This window comes from Globicephala melas, chromosome 19, assembly GCF_963455315.2.
Source record: "Globicephala melas chromosome 19, mGloMel1.2, whole genome shotgun sequence".
NCBI classification, from domain to species: domain Eukaryota; kingdom Metazoa; phylum Chordata; class Mammalia; order Artiodactyla; family Delphinidae; genus Globicephala; species Globicephala melas.
Window position 1 is genome coordinate 7,768,539 of NC_083332.1, and position 17,629 is coordinate 7,786,167.

General features: G+C 48.2%; 1 protein-coding gene across 2 annotated transcripts in view; it reads right to left on the minus strand.

Moving 5' to 3' along the window:
* The window catches only part of GRIN2D (glutamate ionotropic receptor NMDA type subunit 2D), a 35,609-nt gene that overhangs the window by 5,356 nt on the left and 12,624 nt on the right, over window positions 1-17,629 (minus strand). For both annotated transcript variants that reach the window (XM_060288442.1, XM_030873737.2), the window contains 7 exons: window positions 16,227-16,341; window positions 15,616-15,827; window positions 15,182-15,350; window positions 14,513-14,666; window positions 11,949-12,074; window positions 11,519-11,748; window positions 10,166-10,326 (listed from right to left, as the gene is read on the minus strand). In XM_060288442.1, coding sequence (XP_060144425.1) covers window positions 10,166-10,326; window positions 11,519-11,748; window positions 11,949-12,074; window positions 14,513-14,666; window positions 15,182-15,350; window positions 15,616-15,827; window positions 16,227-16,341 — 1,167 coding nt within the window. The remainder of the gene's footprint in view (window positions 1-10,165; window positions 10,327-11,518; window positions 11,749-11,948; window positions 12,075-14,512; window positions 14,667-15,181; window positions 15,351-15,615; window positions 15,828-16,226; window positions 16,342-17,629) is intronic.

The window sequence follows — 17,629 nt, forward strand, 5'->3', positions numbered from 1 at the left end:
CCAGCCTTTTTTTGGGAAAAATAAAAATTCCCACCCTGTTGCCAGAGGGATCTTGACATTTGAGTCAGCTCCCGTCCCTCCTTGACTCCCGTCCGTCCTCAGTTCACTGCTCTTCGCGGTCTCCCCACTTCACTCCCCGCCAGGCTCTTTGTCAGCAAACACCCCCACACCCCTCCTTACCCCTCTGCCTTGTCTCCCATGCACGCCTCCCTCACTAAGTCTGCTCCAGCCACCCTGGGCTTTGTGCAGTTCCTGGATTGCTCCAGTCTGCTCCTGCCTCAGGGCCTTTGCACTGGCCATTCTCTCTGCTGGAATAATATCCTTCTCCCAGATAGCTGCCTGGCTGGCCCCCTCACCTCCTTCAAGTGTTTGCTCCAAAGGCACCTTCCCTGGTACACTGTTTAATACTGCAACCTGTAGCCTCCTTCCTGGGTCTCCCAAACTCTCTCACCCTGCCGTATTTTTGTCCATAGCACTTACCTCCTTGTAACTATAAAATGTCTTTAGTTATTAGCTTTATCATTCATCTCCCCACCGCCCCCCCTCCCCCCCACTGGAATTTAAGTTCCGTGAAGGAGCAGACGTTGTTTGCCGGGCTCACTGCTGTATCCACAGGGTCTAGAACAGCACCTGGCATACAACACGTGCTTAATAAAGAGGGGTTGAATGAATGAATTCAGGCTGGTTTGAGACCAGCATTCTGTGTGCCAATCACCGGTGCTGAGAGGTAAGATTTCATTAATAGGGGAAAATGCCAAGAGGCTTTCCTCCACGGAAAATGCGAGAGAACAGTGTGTACTTTCAGTGAGGGATGTATAAAGATGTGTGTGTATATATGGTTGAATTGATCTGAAAAATAGTGCTTCCTTTAGGGAAAGGGGACTTGATGTTTCCTTTTCGGCCCTCGTAAGTGAGTGAGAAAATGAACCTCTCTCATGGAATGGGCTTCCAGAACTGGCTGGGAGAAGCTGTGTTTCTTTATTTCTTTTTAAGAGATGCATTTCCTTTCTCTTCCTGTGAGGTTGCTTGCCCTCAGCCGTAGGGTAAGCCCACATTTGGAATGTGAGCTAGCCAAAGCCATGAGGCTGCCAATCCCTTGTACCTCTCTGTAAGGATGGAATTTTCTAGTGTTGTCCAAGGTGGTAGCCACTAGCCACAGGTGGCTATTTGAATTCCAATTTTAATTAAAATTTAAAATTCAATTCTGTAGTTACACGAACCTCATGTCCAGTGATCGAGAGCTGTTGGCTACCATATTGGACTGCTCAGATCTCAAATATTTCCATCATCGCAGAAGGGGCTGTAGGAGAGCGCTGCTCTAGACACACATGTGTCTGTCTTCTAGACTAGAATGGAAGCGCTAGGAGAACAGAGACTTTGATTTGTTCACTGCTATACCCTCAGTGCCTAGCCCAGTGTCTGGTGCAAGAAGACCTTCATAAACATTTATTGGATGCATGAATGAATGAATGAGTGAGTGCCTTTTAACTTGCATATGGTTAGGGGTATCTTGCCAGGGAGATCATGATTCATTATTTGTTTTCTTCTTTGGTCCTCTCTATTTTAAAAACATATATATAGTATGTCTACATATACAAATATATACATCTATATGTATGTATGTATATATATATATATATATATGACTAACCCAGGAAAAGAGACCAAAAAATACTGACATTGGGGATTCCCCAACAAAAATGGTCCAGACAGCTCACCCTACAGTGAAGTTCACAGTCAACAACCCTGCTTATGTGCTCACAGGCCCACCACTTCCAGAATTTTGGATGCCCGCTCCCAAATATGAACTGACTATTAAGGATTACTAGACATCAGATAAAGCCTCTAACAAGAAAGGTAGAAACAAGGAATGGCCCAGGTTCAATCCCTGGTTGGGGAACTAAGATCCTGCAAGCCGTGTGGCATGGCCAAAAAAAAAAAAAGAAAGAAAGAAAGATAGAAACAAAACAAATAGGAGGGAGGGGGGACTTGGAGGAAACATGCAGACACGCAGAGAGTAGAAGATGTAAAAAAGAAAAACCCAACAACTATCATTAATATCATCAGAGAAACAGGACAAGATACTGCAGCTTTGAACCATGAATAGGATATTATAAAGTAGGAGACTACAGAATGCTGCTATAAAATTTACAAAATACCATAAAAATTCAGAGATCAAAAAAGAGTTCTTAGAAATTAAAAATATACTAGCAGAAGTGAAAAAGCTTAATACAAGAGTGGGAGATAATATTAAGAATCTCTCCCAGGGAGGGGCTTCCCTGGTGGCGCAGTGGTTGGGAGTCCGCCTGCCGACGCAGGGGACACAGGTTCGTGCTCCAGTCTGGGAGGACCCCACATGCCACGGAGCGGCTGGGCCCGTGAGCCATGGCCGCTGAGCCTGCGCGTCCGGAGCCTGTGCTCCGCGGCGGGAGAGGCCACAACAGTGAGAGGCCCACGTACAGCAAAAAAAAAAAGAATATCTCCCAGGGAGTACAGCAGAAAGAGTTAGAAAAATAAGAGAGAGAATAAAAGAAATGGATAGTCCAAGAAGCCCAATATCAAGTTAACAAGAGTTCTAGAAAGTAAAAACAGAAATGGAAGGAAGAGGCGAACTGTAATTGAAAGAATTCAAGAAAATTTCCCAGAATGAATGACCTCAGGATATGACTGAAAGGTCCAGGGATGAAAATAGATGAAGACACATTGCTGAGAACTGTCAGCACACTGAGGACAGGGAAAAGAAAAACAGGTCACATACAGGGCTTAGGAATCCAAATAACTGGATTTTTCAACAATAACACTGGAAATTAGAAGACAGTGGAGTGATGCCTTCAAAATTCTGGAGGAAAGTGATCTCCAGCCCAGAATTTTATACCAAGCCAGATGGCCCATCGAGAGTAAAGATGTTTTCATGTATGCGATGTCTCCAAAATGTATCTCCCATGTGCCTTTTGTCAGGAAGCTCAAAAGAACAAGGGAGCAAAACACAGGAAGAGTAAGAAATGGGATACAACAGGATCTGAACCAGGAGGGAGGTGATGGGCTCAAGATGGCAGCTATGTTCCAGACTGGAGCAGGTCAGAAGGCCACGTGAGAAACTTCTTTAATAAGATGAGATTAATGGAGTACCTGATGCATCTGAACACATGAAGAAGAGTTTCATATAGTTAGTGGAGAATTTGGATTTGAATTAGTGAAGCACAAGGAAAACTCAGCCACTAGGCAATTGAAAAAAAAAAAAAGACAATATCAATGCCAGGAAAAACAAAGAATTGTGTAGAAGAGGAAAGGAATCATGGTTTACTATGTGTGGCATCTATGGGAGCATTTACAGTCAACAAGTAAACAACGAATATTCATCTAACCAGAATCGCAGTGTGGGAGCTTGGACAACTTAAATAACAGTATGAGTATGTGTCTTCCATAGTGAGAAGTGAATGCAAAATGCCTAAGATTGAAAAATCAAGAGGTAGCCATAGAGACATGGTATTTTGAGACAGGGAGGTAAGTAGCAAAATGAGACAATAAATGAGATGAAAGCAGGTTCATCTGAGGTGGGAGAAATGGAGGGTAAAGAGATGGGGGACCACTGGTGGTTTTCATTTTCTAGAAAAATCTTATATTTGATTTTTCAAACTATGTGGATGTATAACTGATAAAAATTGGATGAAAAATTAGAAAAAAATGTAAAAAGGAATACCAGGGAGAAAAAAAATTCAGCAGAAGCAGGAAATCAGGGCAAGAGGTGACAGTGAGAAACACAGGTATCCTTTGTGAACCTACAAAGCTTCTGGATGAGGGGCACAAGGAGGGTGATTCTGGGTTTCTCGCTGGGCGAGTGAGGTTATGTAGTACAGTGGTTGAGAGGCTGGACTGAGAATTAGACTGCCAGGGTTCAGATCCCAGCTCTGCCCCTCACCAGCTATAGGGTCTTGCTCTGCGTTTGTCTTCTCATCTATAAAATAGGAATAATAATATTCACCTATAAAGAGTTGTGGGTTGAATTGTGTTCCCCAGCATTTATACACTGAAGTCCTATCCCAGTGCCTCTGGATGTGCTCTTAGTCAGAGAAAGGGTCTTTACAGTGGTGATCAAGTTAAAATGAGGTCCTTAAAGTGGACCCTGATCCAGTATGAATGGTGTTCTTATAAAAAGGGAGAATTTAGATACAGAGACATGCACAAAGGGAAGATGATGTGAAAAGACACAGGAAGAAGATGGCCATCTATAAAGCCAAGGAGAGAGGCCTGGGACAGATCCTTCCTTCACAGCCCTCAGAGGGAACCAAGGAGGACTTCTAGCCTCCAGAACCGTGAGACAATAAATTTTTGTTATGGTAGCCCTAGCAAACCAATAATGAACTTAAATGAGAACAGAACTTGATGTATAATAAACACTATGGTAAATTAAAAAGGTATGGGAATGATACCAAGCCTTGGCAAGCATGTGGAACAAATGGAACTTTCCTGCACTGCCGATGAGAGTGTAAACTGGTACAACCACTTTGGAAAATGTCTGGCAGTATCTTTTGAAGCTAAGCAGACACCTCCCTATGACCTAGCAGGTCCACCCGTGGGAATTTACCCGAGAAAAATGAATGTATATGTCCTCCAAACACTTGTACAAGAATCTTCATAGTAGAATATTCACAATGGCCAAACACCGGAAACAACCCAAATGTTCACCAATCAGGAGAGTGGAAGAATTCTGATATATTCCTCTATTGGTATACTCAATGGAATACTGCAGTGAACAAACTTGGTAGTAGCGCTGGATGAAGCAAGCTAGACACAAAAACTATCATATACACTGTTATATATACACTGTTTGATTCTGTTTATGTAATGTTCAATGAACCAGGCAAAACTAATTTACAGTGATAATCTATGGTGACTAGAAGGGCAGAGGGGAACTAGAAATTTTCCATACCTTAACCTGGGTATGGTCACATGAATGTATAGCTGATCAATGAATCTCACACTTAAGATCTGTATATGGTGGGATGTAAATTGGTGCAGCCACTATAGAGAACAGTATGGAGTTTCCTTGAAAAGCTAAAAATATGAAAAAAGAGCTACCATATGATCCAGCAGTCCCACTCCTGTGCACATATCCGGAAAAGACAAAAATTCGAATTTGAAAAGACACATGCATTCCAGTGTTCACAACAGCACTATTTACAATAGCCAAGACATGGAAGCAACCTAAATGCTCATCGACAGATGAATGGATAAAGATGTGGTATGTATGTGTGTGTACACACACACACACACACACACACAATGGAATATTATTCGGCTATAAAAAAGAATGAAATGATGCCATTTGCAGCAACTTGGATGGACCTAGAGATTATCATACTAAGTGAAGTAAGTCAGACAGAGAAAGGTAAATATCGTATGATATCACTTATATGTGGAAACTAAAAAAATACAGGGGACTTCCCTGACGGTCCAGTAGTTAAGACTTTGCCTTCCAATGCAGGGGGTGCGGGTTCAATCCCTGGTTGGGAAGCTAAGATCCCACATGCCTTGAGGCCAAAAAACCAAAACATAAAACGGAAGCAATATTGTAACAAATTCAATAAAGACTTTAAAAATGGTCCACATCAAAAAAACTTTAAAAAAAATACAAATGAACTTATTTACAAAATAGAAATAGACTCACAGACATAGAAAATAAACTTATGGTTACCAAAGGGGAAAGCAGGGGAGGGATAAATTAGGAGTTTGGGATCAGCAGATACACACTACTATATATAAAAGAGATCGACAAGGGCCTACTGTATAGCACAGGAATTATATTCATATCTTGTAATAACCTATAATGGAAAAGAATCTGAAAAAATCATATATATATATATGAATCACTTTGCCGTACCCTGAAACTAACACATTATAAATCAACTATACTGGTATATATACATATTTATGTACATACGTAATACATAGAGAGACCACATCAAATTTCCCTTGGAGGAAATGGTGGCCACTTTAACATGAGACCGACCCCCATGTTACAAGGAAATATGTGGCTTAGCAGAGAGGCTTTTTTTTTTTTTTTTTTTTTACAGTTCCTGCATCTATGGCTCCTCTGTGCTCAGAATGTGTGTTGGGGACCCCTTGAAACGGCCTCTGCTGTGTTCCAATAAAACTTTATTCACCGACAAAAAAAATTAAAAAAAATAAATCAATTATACTCCAATAAAAAGAGAAAAAGATCTGTGTATGTTACAGCTCAATTTAAAAAAAAGAGGCAATATAAAAAGACACGGGATGAAGCCTCAAGCTATTCTTATGAAGGGCTGGGATTGTGGCTGACATTTGGATGAAAAGAATACAGGTATCCCTCCTTATTTTAACTCAGGGGTGGAATAGATTTGGATTCATTTTTTTGAGATGGGGCTGGTCTCCCTTGCTGGTCACACTCTCACTGCTCTCCAAAATTCAGGAACCAAGTAGATGTGGGACATGAGGGTCCTACCCTTACCCAGGTCTTGGAATTCTTACTCTCCAAATGTAAGGATGAGATAGACTGGGAATGTGAGGGTTCCCTGTAGAAGTAAAAAAAAAAAAAAAAGAGGAAGGCAATTCCCCTGCCTCCCGAGGAAGGCGATTGATACTTGTGAAGTAGGGGGGGCGGGGATGAGTCAGCTGGCTGGCTGGGGAGGATACTCTGGGGGTGAGTAAGGAAGTGAAAATTCCCAGGGGGGTGGGGAGGTGGCCAGAGCCCTTTTTTTTTTTTTTTCAGAGCCCTTTTATGTTTCATGTTCATGACCTTCACTATGAAACTTTTGGCATTTAGATGACGTAGACCCGGGCCGCCCAATTTGGTATCTACACACGTCCCTGTGGCTGGTTTCAGCGCTTGAAAGGTGGCAAGTTTGAACTGAGATGTGTGGTGAGTATAAAACGCACACTGGATTTCAAAAGGTGTGTGTGTTGGTGGGGGTAGGGAGTGGATTATGTAAAAGGTCGCAACCATTTTTATACTGATTATGTGTTGCAATAATATTTTGAATATACTAGGCTAAGTAAAATACATCATTAAACCAAATTTCACCTGTTTCTTTTTGTGTCTTTTAACGTGACTACTAACAATTTAGAATTACACAGTAGCTTGCATTTCCTTTCTGCTGGACAGTGCAGGCAAACTGACGCCCTTCACGTTTCCAATCTTCAATCCAGCACACATAGGCTTGAGGTCTGGGCTTCTGTGGGGATTAAGGGAGAGATGGGCTCCAATTTTAGTTAATAGGCTCCAGAGCTGGAAGACATGGGCCTGTGAGATGGTCCAGAAAGTGAATTCAATCTGGCAAAGGGGAGCTTGAAGCCAGGGTGACCCTGAGAAGCCCAGGAATTTGCACAGTTTTTAGGAAAGGGGTTACGGGGCTAAAGGTATCTAGATGCTAAGGGGTGGGAAACTCCAGATGACATCTGGGGGTCGGGGCAAGTACAGGAAGGGATTAAGAAGTGGAAGAAGGACGAGGAAAGAAGAGGAGGAGGAAAGAAGAAAAAAGAAAAAGAGAGGAAAAGAAGGAAACAACAACAAAAGAGGTAAAAAGACAAGAGTTCTAGAACTCCATATGACAGCCACTAGCCAGACTGGACCATGTGTGAATTGAAATGAGCTGTGATTGTAACATTTGAAGTACCCACCCTGCCCCCTGCCAAAACAGTGAAACATCTCATTCTTTTTTTTTTTTTTTTTTTTTTTGGCCGTGGCACACGGCTTGTGGGATTTTAGTTCCCTGACCAGGGACTGAACCTGGGCCCTCAGCAGTGAGAGCGTGGGGTCCTAACCACTGGACTGCCAGGGAATTCCCCATCATTAATTTTGATATTGCATATTGAAATGATAATATATTGGAGCTACTGGGTTAAATACAATGTACCATTCGAATTAATATCACCTGTTTTTTTTAGTGTGGCTCCTGGATACATTTACATTACATATGTGGACCTACTGTATAGCCCAGGGAACTATATTCGATATCATAACCTATAATGGAAAAGAATCTGAAAAAGTATATATATATATTTCTGTTATGTGTATACAACTGAATCGCTTTGCTGTACGTCTGACACATTGCAAATCAACTATACTTCAATTAAAAAAAAATGTTTCATGGGATTGCCCTGGTGGTCCAGTGATTGGGACTCCGCGCTTCCACTCTGAGGGCGCACTGGTTCGGTCCCCAGTTGGGGAACTAGGATCCCGTATGCCGCAACAAAAACCCATTCTGTATATGTGCCTGTTTTTAAAAATAAATACAATTTAAAAATATTTCATAAATGAAAAAAATAAAATCACTCATCCACCCCCCAAAAAAAGAAAAATATTACATATGTGGCTCCCCAGCTCTGCTCCAGAAAAAAGGTGGAGGAAATGCCTGGAAATATGAATAAGGAGGGGGAGAGGAGAGATCTTCACTTTTTACCTTATTATTTTTAACAAGTGTGTTGGGTAAATAAAACCTTTGAAGAGAAGGGGGAAAGAGATTTGGGAAGGGGAAACCTCGTTCATGAAGATTGGGAATGTGAAGGCAAAGGGTGCCAGGCAGAGAAAGGGGGTGTCCTCAGGCAGGGGAGCCCTGGGAAGGGGGCTGAGGGGGTCCATCGGGCTTCACAGCTGAAGGAAAGACAGGAGGAAGGGTGTTCTGGAAACAAGCTTGAGGCTTTGTTCCCCACAGGTTCCCGGGCATCTTTGAGAACCTGTGTGGAGCAGGGAACCACGTGACATGTCCCAACAATTCTAATCAAGACTGAGGGGTAAAAAAGATCCAGTTACAACTGGCACCTGCAGGGGTCAGCAGAGAGTGGGCCTGGGGGAAAGGTGTCAGGAGGGCAACACAGCTTCTGACTAACTGGTCCCTCTGATGTCCCCCTCCATTCATTCTCCACGTGCAGGCCAGAGGGGGCATTTACAAACAAATCTGATCACATCGCTCCCCTACTTAATGGCCCCCTTTCCCATGGCTTCTCACTGCCCTTCAAATAAAACCCAGCGCTGACCTTGGCCTCAGGGGTCACACCCTGTGTTCTACTCTCATCTACCCTCCAAACTGAGCTCTAACTGAGCTCACCACCCTTCAGCCATGATGGCTTCTTGCTGTTCCTCTAAGAAGCCAAGACCGCTCGGGGCTCAGACCCTTTGCCTGCAAGGCTAGGCAAGTCCACCTAGCTAAGGAGGAGTCCCTCACCTCCTTCTGGGCTCTGTTCCAGTTACCTCCCCCAGAGGCCTGCCCTCAACACCCTGGTGAATACACCCCAGCTCAGTCACACTCTAGCTCACAATCACTTTCTGAAATGGTCATGCTGATTTTTCTGTTTGCATGTTTCTTGTTAATTTCCTACCTCTAGGTCTTAAGCTTGCTGTGGGCAGGAATTGTGATCTGTTTGTTCATTGCCTGGCATGGAGCTGAGGCTAAGAAAATAAATGCATGCTGAATGACTAAATCAATGAGGGACGGGGAGAGGCAGTCATTGTGCTTAGCTTTGTTGTAACCTTGGACTGCACTTTGGGGCCAGAACTGAACTTTTCCCCATGATTTGGGAAACTGATGTTAAATATATATATATATATATATATATCTACAAGTATTGATTCCAGTGAGTTCAGATCTAAGGATGATGATGATGGTAGTAATAATAATAATAACAGCAAATACCTACAGTGTGCCAGGCACTGTTCTAAGTGTTTTGCATGGATTAACTAATAATAATAACTATAATAATATAATAATAATGACTATAATAATATATTAACTAATAATAATAACTATAACAATTCTTATAAAAAACTTATGAGGTGGGTTCTCTTGTCATCCCCATTTTACAAAGGAGGAAACTGAGGCTCAGAGAGGTTGAGTAACTTGCCCAAGGTCACACAGCCAAGAAGGGACAAAGCCAGGATCTGAACCCTGGTAGTCTGGCTCCATAATTCGTAACTACTGGCTCTCTGAAAATATCCTAAGGCTCCTACTCCCAGAAGGGGGAGTTCATTCCCACCCTCAATGACCTCTGCCCTCCAAGCTGACCCACCCCGGGCTAACCTCTGAGGCTGATGAACAACCCCTGACCCCTTGCCATCTCCAAGCCTCCTCAGGGGCCCCAGCAGCCCCACTCCCTACCCCCCACCTCCCGGCCCCCAGTCTGCGCTGACCCTGCCTTGAGTTGAGTGAGCGCTTCCTCTACGCGGGGCTGGTTGTAGCGCACCATGTAACTGTGCATGTCGGGGTAGTTGCTGCGGATGTTCTTCTCTGTGGACCCGTTGGGCACCGTCCCAAACTTCAGGGGCGGGTACTGCTCCTGGGGCCGCTGGAACTGGGGCAGAATGGGGAGTCATTAGGGCACCCCCCCAGGGGGCATTTGGGTCAAGATGTCCTCAACCAGCTGCTCCATTCTGGGGGACACTGGCAGACACCCCAGTCCAGAAGTGTTTCTCACACTTGCTCGCCATGACCCATGGAAACACTACTCTTCACCCATCACATACATCCGCAGTTATCTGTACGTATGTATGCAGATATGTATACATACACATGCGCACACACAGTTAGGAGTAATATTGAAATATTTAATCCCCAGTATGGGCTGATCATGGTCCAATCAGAAAAGACACAGGCAACAAATCTCCAGACAGGTCCCAGAGGCCCCTGATGGGCCAGGCATTAACCCTTAACTTGCTGGATCATGAGAGGTCCCCGGGGCAGGGGCTGGCATGGCATCGGCTGGGGGCAGTTGCTAACAGTTCCCAATCTGTTCAGAAATAGTTCACTATTTTAACAACAGACCCAGCCAGATAGGTGTGTGCTGGCCTAATGTCGGGTGTCTACATGACTAAAACAAAAGTTTCATACAACCATACTCACCCTGATTACCTAAAATGCAGTCAAACATATTTTTTATGCTATTCTAATCCATTCCATTAAAAAAAAAATGTCTGTTGTAATCCATTGAATTGGTTCCTTAACCTTCTAATAGGTCATGACACCCAGTTAACCACGTTAATCTCAAAATGTGCTGTGCAGACCACCAGTCCATGAACGAACTGTGATCCGTGATGAGGTAAGTACAGAAACTGAGAGAGTCAAGCTATTTGACAGAATAATTTTACGTCTGTTGAACCTAATAAAGATGTGGGTTGGAATTTTGCACGTCTTGGTTTTAAATTTTATTTTACTTTTCCAGTAATTCCTTTCTATCATATTTTATAAAAGCACTGGTCTCCACTGGATTAGAAATGTCAAAAATTAGCCCTTCATCACAGTTTGAGAAGCACTGATCTAGAATATTCCATTTGGCACTCCTGCCCCTAGAATATTTGGGGATACTCTCTTCTCCTTGGAATATTTAAATAGTTCTTTGTGAAACATAACCATTTTCCTCCAGAGTATTCCATTCTACCATTCTGGGACTCTTTCGAGGAACAGACCCCCCACGAATCCCCCCCCCTTCCCCCGCCATCTGCCACCTACAACCTCAGCCAATTCCCTCCCTCCCCAAACACACATACCTTTCGGTCACTGAGCCCAGACACGGTATCCACATACTCCTCCTGGATCATGAAGGCGGCCAGGTTGGCTGTGTAGCTGGCGAGGAAGATGACGGCGAAGAAAGCCCACACCAGCACCATGATTTTGCTGGTAGTCCCCCGGGGGTTCTCCACAGGCACCGAGTTATTGAACACCAGGGCCCAGAGCAGCCAGATGGATTTCCCAATGGTGAAAGTTGAGCCGCCAGGGCCTGCAGGGGGCCAGGAGGGGGACATGGACCCCAAATCCCTTATGCTCAATGAGGGAGCAGAAAGAACTACAATTCCCAGTGGCCCCTGAGGCCCCTGTTGCCTCAGGAGACCATAACTCTATCCCAGGGGCTGTTGGGAAACGTAGTTCTATCTGTGGTCCAGGCACTCCGAGGTAGGGTGATGGAGGAAGGGGACTCACGTTTGCCCGTGGCCAGGCTGCGGTTGTAGCCGACGGGACTGAGGTACTCAAAGATGAAAACGGTGACAGCGACCACAGTGAGGCACATGACGAACATCATCACCCACACGGCAGGGCTGTATGGCTCTAAGGGCAAGGGGGTGTGTGGCCATGACTCAGCTAAGCCAAGGCTTGGGTGCCCACAGACATGTGAACAGGGTACAGCCCAGATCTGACCCCGTCCTACTCTGCCCCCTTCTTGGGGACAGACTCATTGCCCACCCAGACCCCTGGCAGGGGTGGCGGGGCAGTCTCTCCCAAAGAAAATCATCTCAATCATTTCTGTGATTTCAACCACCATATAGAAACTATCTCCTAATTATGTTTCCTGAGCCCCAGACCTGTTTCTCCACCTCCCCCTGGCAATCCCTCCAGGCCATTCATGTCCCACACGGAGCCCAGCACCGACTCCCAGCCTCCCCACCCTGGGAGTTCCCTGTCCATCCAGTCACCGCCCAGACCCTCCCTCCCGCATTTGCCACCCTCACTCCCTCCTTCCCTCCCCCTCACCAGCATCCTGTCAGTCCCCAGCCCTATCCTCCTGTCCTGCCCCCACCCACCCCCACCTCGGCCTTTCCTCTCCATTCCCTCTGCCAACACTGCTCAGGCCACATCCTGTCCCCTGGACCATCTCCTCATCCTGTCCTCTCCAGCCCTTCCCCCCACCACGGCCCTAGAAGCTCTTTCTACACCCAGAGATGACCTGGCCTCTCCCCAGCTCACAGACTTCTGTGGCTCCCCAGTGCCCCCAGGACAAAGTCCCTGCCTCTCAGACTTGTTTCCACTCTCGTCTCTGGACTGATCATTTTTTCAAGAACCCATTGCTTTAACCACCCAGAACTCACAGTTCCCCAAACAAGCTACATCCTCTCTGCCTCTTTTTCAATAGCTCCCCTACCAGAGGCACCACCCTGACCTGTCCATCAGCCAAACCTGAGTTCCTGCATCCCCTCCTCACACTGCTTCCGGGAGTTCACTGACAACAAACCCAAATCACTCTTTCTTGAGATCAGTACCCGGGATTTGACCTTCCTGGGCCAAGTGTAAGCGGCCAGGACTGCCCCTGTCACAGTAGGGTCACAGCCTGGATTGTCACAGCAGTATCTGGGGACACGCCTGTCGCCTCCACTGGGCCACGTGATGGGGCATAAACATGACCTTGTCACTCCCTTTCTGAAAGCAGGGGCCCCACGTGGTGCCTGTCAGGGTGCCCTGCAGAGACCTTGGTGCAAAGAGGAGGCCACAAGAGACACCGTTGGGGAAATAGACAGAAAACAAAACACCAGAGAAGGGTTGTCCCTTCTCCTCCCAGCCCTTCCCCTTCCCAGGAGCTTTGCTCAGACTTTGGAGAGCAGGAGGGAACGGATGTGAACTGCTGCCCTTGGCTTGATGTACGCTTTCCCTTTTGTCTTCTCCAAGCTCAGTAAATGAGATCTCTACCCAATCTACCTCAAAGCCACCAACCCATTGTGTGCCAGCTTTCTAACCGCATCCTAAGCCTGTTTACTTGTCTCACCCTCTCGGCCATCTTCCTATCCTGCACCCCAAACTCACTCTGCACGGACCTCTGCAGTAGCCTCCTCATGGGCCTCCTGCATCCGCAGACCCACTAGTGGGATATCTTAAAAGCCTAAATCTGATCGTATATCCTCACACCACCGCCTGCAGTTAAAAGCCTTGCCATTGCAATAAAAGTAAAACCCAACCTTCCTACCATAGCAACCAAGGTCCTGCTCGATCCACCACCTGATTCCCTCTCAGCCCTCACCTCCTACCTCTCCCATGATCACTCACTTCCCCCTCCCCTGGTCACACAGGCCTCTCGATAGTTCACGAACATTCCCACCTTGGGGCCTTTGCCCTTAATGTTAATCTGCTTGGGACACTTTTCCAGCCAGATCTATGCAGGACCGGGTCACCTGCTCAGAGGGACCCGCCTGTCCACCCACAGCAACACCGATCCTATTCTTCTCTGTTTCTTCCGTCGGCTTAATTTCTCGTAGTATTCACCACCATATGAAATGATCTTGCCCATGTATATCTTTAAGAGATTGTTTTCTGTCTCCCCCATGAGGCCCTGGGAGAGCTCTTAAAGGGCAAGGTTTCCTGTGCAGCCCAGAGCCTTGCACATAGTAGGTGCTCAGTAAACATTGTTTGATGGGGCCCATGCTCATCTCTTTTCCTCATCTCATACTTATGTACAGGGGAAGATGGTTTTTGTGGGGCCTGCCGCTTATACAATTTGGAGGGTTCTCTTTAAGAAACAAGAAAATAAAATTATGAATACAAGACCAGGTACAGGGCCTTGAAGGGGTTGTGCAGGAGAAGGCTTCTGAAGCTCAGACTTTCTTAGCTTCATTGTAAAATTGCTTCTGGTGGGGGAAATTCTCCCATTTTACAGGTTAGGGAACTGAGGCCCTCAGTTCACCAGAGTCACCCTGCTGGTACAAGCAATAGCAGGATGGGAAATGGACACACAGCTGCCCCCAAACCCCACCCCTTGCCATTCCAGGACCTGGGCTCACCGAGAAAGGCCGAGGGGGACACAGTGCCATTGCTACGCGCCACCATAACGCTGATGCCTGTCTCCACGAAGGGGACGGAGAAATCCACTATCTCGGACCGCTCCTCGTTGATGGTGAGAGAGCCAATGGCCATGTCCGCGCGCTGGTAGAACACCTGGGAGTGAGGACAGGGAGGGAGTGAGGGAACACGGCTGGCTCAGGACAAAGACGGGTCCCAGGAGGAGACCAGTGACAGGATGATAGAAAGGGCTAGGAGGGTGGCGGGGTGGATGAGGGGGACGCAGGCAGAATGGGGCAGGAAAGGTGGAGGTGAGTGTCGAGAACAAGAGTGGGAAGAAGTGGCCTCCTGCTGTATCCTCCTCCCCCAGCAAACCTCTGAAAGTTTTGGGCTCCATCCTCCAGGCCCCGCCCCCTTTTCCTAATAGTTCCACCCTCCGAGCCCCGCCTCCTCCGCCCCAAGTGTCCTTCCTCCTGGCCCGGCCCCTCCGTCAAGGTGGGTCCTCCTCGTGGCCCCGCCCCTTCAAATCCAGGCTTCTCACCTTCGGCCACGCCCCTTCATAGTCCCGCCCCCTCAGAAGCCTGACCCAGCCGCTTCTCGGCCCTGACCTGGTCCCGACTCCGCCCCCCACCAGTCTTGTCCCGCCCCCACCCTGTCCCCGCCCACCTCACCTCCCCGATCATGCCGTTCCAGACACCATCAATCTTTTTGCCGTGCTTGCCGTTGGTGACCAGGTAGAGGTCATAGCTGAAGCCGATGGTGTGCGCCAGCCGCTTCAGAATGTCGATGCAGAAGCCCTTGCAGCACCGCTTTTCTGGGCGGGGGGCGTCCGGCGGAGGGCTGCGGGGAGCGAGCAGGCTTGGGGATGTTGGGGATCCCTGCGCCCCCCCCCCCGCGCCTTATGGAGGGAGGGACGAGCAGCCGCTAAAACTATGGTGGGCATCGCTTTCTGGGGAAACTGAGGCTCAAAGGAATTACATGACTTGTCCAAGGTCACCAAGCTGGACGGCTTTCTGGGTCCCAAGGGAGGAGGGGGCTGGGGCTAGGACTACTAGGCTTCAAGAGAGAATTGTGAAGCTGGAACTTCTGGATCCGGGGCTGTCACCTGTGGGTGCGGTTGAGCTGGCTCCGGCAGGGGACGGAGTCTCGGATGCAAGTGCCACTGATGGGGTCGGCGGGCTCCACAATGACGAAAGGCCTCTCTTCCAGCGTGGCCACGGTGAGGTGCTGCGTGTCATCAACTGGCTGCAGGAAGCGGCCATAGCGGGACCACAGCGGGTACTTGAGGCGGAGAGTCTGCTGCTCCCAGCTGCCCACCTTGGCCAAGAGCAGGGGATTCAGGCTTCCTGAGGGGGACTTTCTAGAATGTTCTGGCCTCCATGGCCTGCCTTCCTCGTAGCCGCGAGCTCCCAGCTCCTTCTCCCTCAGATCCAGGAGTCTGGGCGTCCTCCCCCACCTGTCCCTTGGACCCAGGAACCCTTTCCTCCTTCAGACCCACGAGTCTGGGCTTTCTTCTACCAGAATCCAGGGGTCTGGATTCCCAGTCCTTCCCCTTAGGACCTAGAAGTCCAGGCTCCCAGCCCCTTCCTCCGTCAGAGGCCGGAATGCAGGGCCTCAGCCCCCACCTCTGCCAGGAGTCTAGGTCCTCATTGCTTCTTCCCCAGGACCCAGGAATCCAGGCCCTCTCCCGTGCCTGAGGTCAGCGCCAGGACTCACCACCTCCCACGTCCTGTCTCGGGTGAGGGAGATGACCACCAGGGAGGGGTTCACCAGGAAGCCATCCTCATTGAAGGAGTAATCCCGGTTATCCCAGGTAATGTTCATGAAGTACCTGCCCAGCAGGAAGGGAGGGGACACGTGGGGGCCTGAACTGCACCTTGGCAGCTGAAGGCCGAGAAAGTCCCCTGTCTACTGACCAACCCCAGCGCCCAGTGTGAATCTCTCCTCTAAGTTCTGGAAAACCCAAATGCGCCTCTCCTCTGCTAGGCACTCTCCCTTGGCAGCTCGGTGCCTCCAGGACCAGGTCCCAGACCCTCAGCCTGGGTTTGAGGCTCTAGGGGACCCACCTGCCTCTGCAGCCCGATCTCTGATCACTGCCCACCGTCAAACTCTCTCCGCCCAAACCCTTTTTCTGCCCCACAAATACTGAATGCAGGGTGTCCCCCAAAATATCAAGTGGTTTTCTATCTCTAGGCTTTTGTAGGTGCTTTTCTCTCTGCCTAGAAAAAAACCCTTGGACTTCCCTGGTGGTCCAGTGGTTAAGACTCTGCGCTTGCACTGCAGTGGGTACGGGTTCGATCCCTGGACGGGGAAGTTCCACATGCCGTGCAGCACGGCCCAAGAAAAAGAAAAAAACCCTTATTCTCTCCCTCCTCATCCTGACTAGTTCTTAGGTGTTCAAGACTCAGCTCACGTGTCCCTTCTTCTGGACAGAAGCCCCGGGAGGTCTCTGGACTCCCAGGTATCTCTATTATACAATGGCACCCTGTGCACTGAATGCTTGTCACATCACCCGGGTCACTGGACCAGACCCTCAGCTGCCATCCTTGCCTCCTCGCTTCCCCCAACCCAGGCCACCAGTCCCCAAGCCCCGTCCTTCCTGCCCCTGGGATATCTCTGCCCCATCCCCTCCTCTCTGTCCCCACAGCCCTCCTGGACCCCTACCCCAGCCTCCAACTTGGCCTCCAGCCTCCAATCTTTCTCCTCCAGTCTGTCCCCACCCCACACCGGAGAGGTCTTTCTATACCCCAAACTGACTCCACCTCTCCCCTGCTCATAGCCCACCCATGGCTCCCCAGTGCCCCAGAACAAAGTCCAAGCCTCTCAACCTGGCATTCAAGGCCCTCGCGGCCTGGGCCTCTCCACCTAACCAGCCTCATCATTCCCAACCCCTAATTCTCCACCCTGAGCTATTGTGGTCTCATCAACCTGCCCAGGTTTTTCTCCCCTCTGGTCTTTTGCCCAATGCTCTTCCCCCTGCCTGGATTATCTATTTCTGGTGGACTCCCAACTGCCCTTGCAATCAAATCTAAACCCCTAACGTGGCCTAAATGCCCTACCTGAGCTGGGCCCCCTGTTACTCCACCATACGCTGCCCACTTGCCCACTGTGCTCCAGGC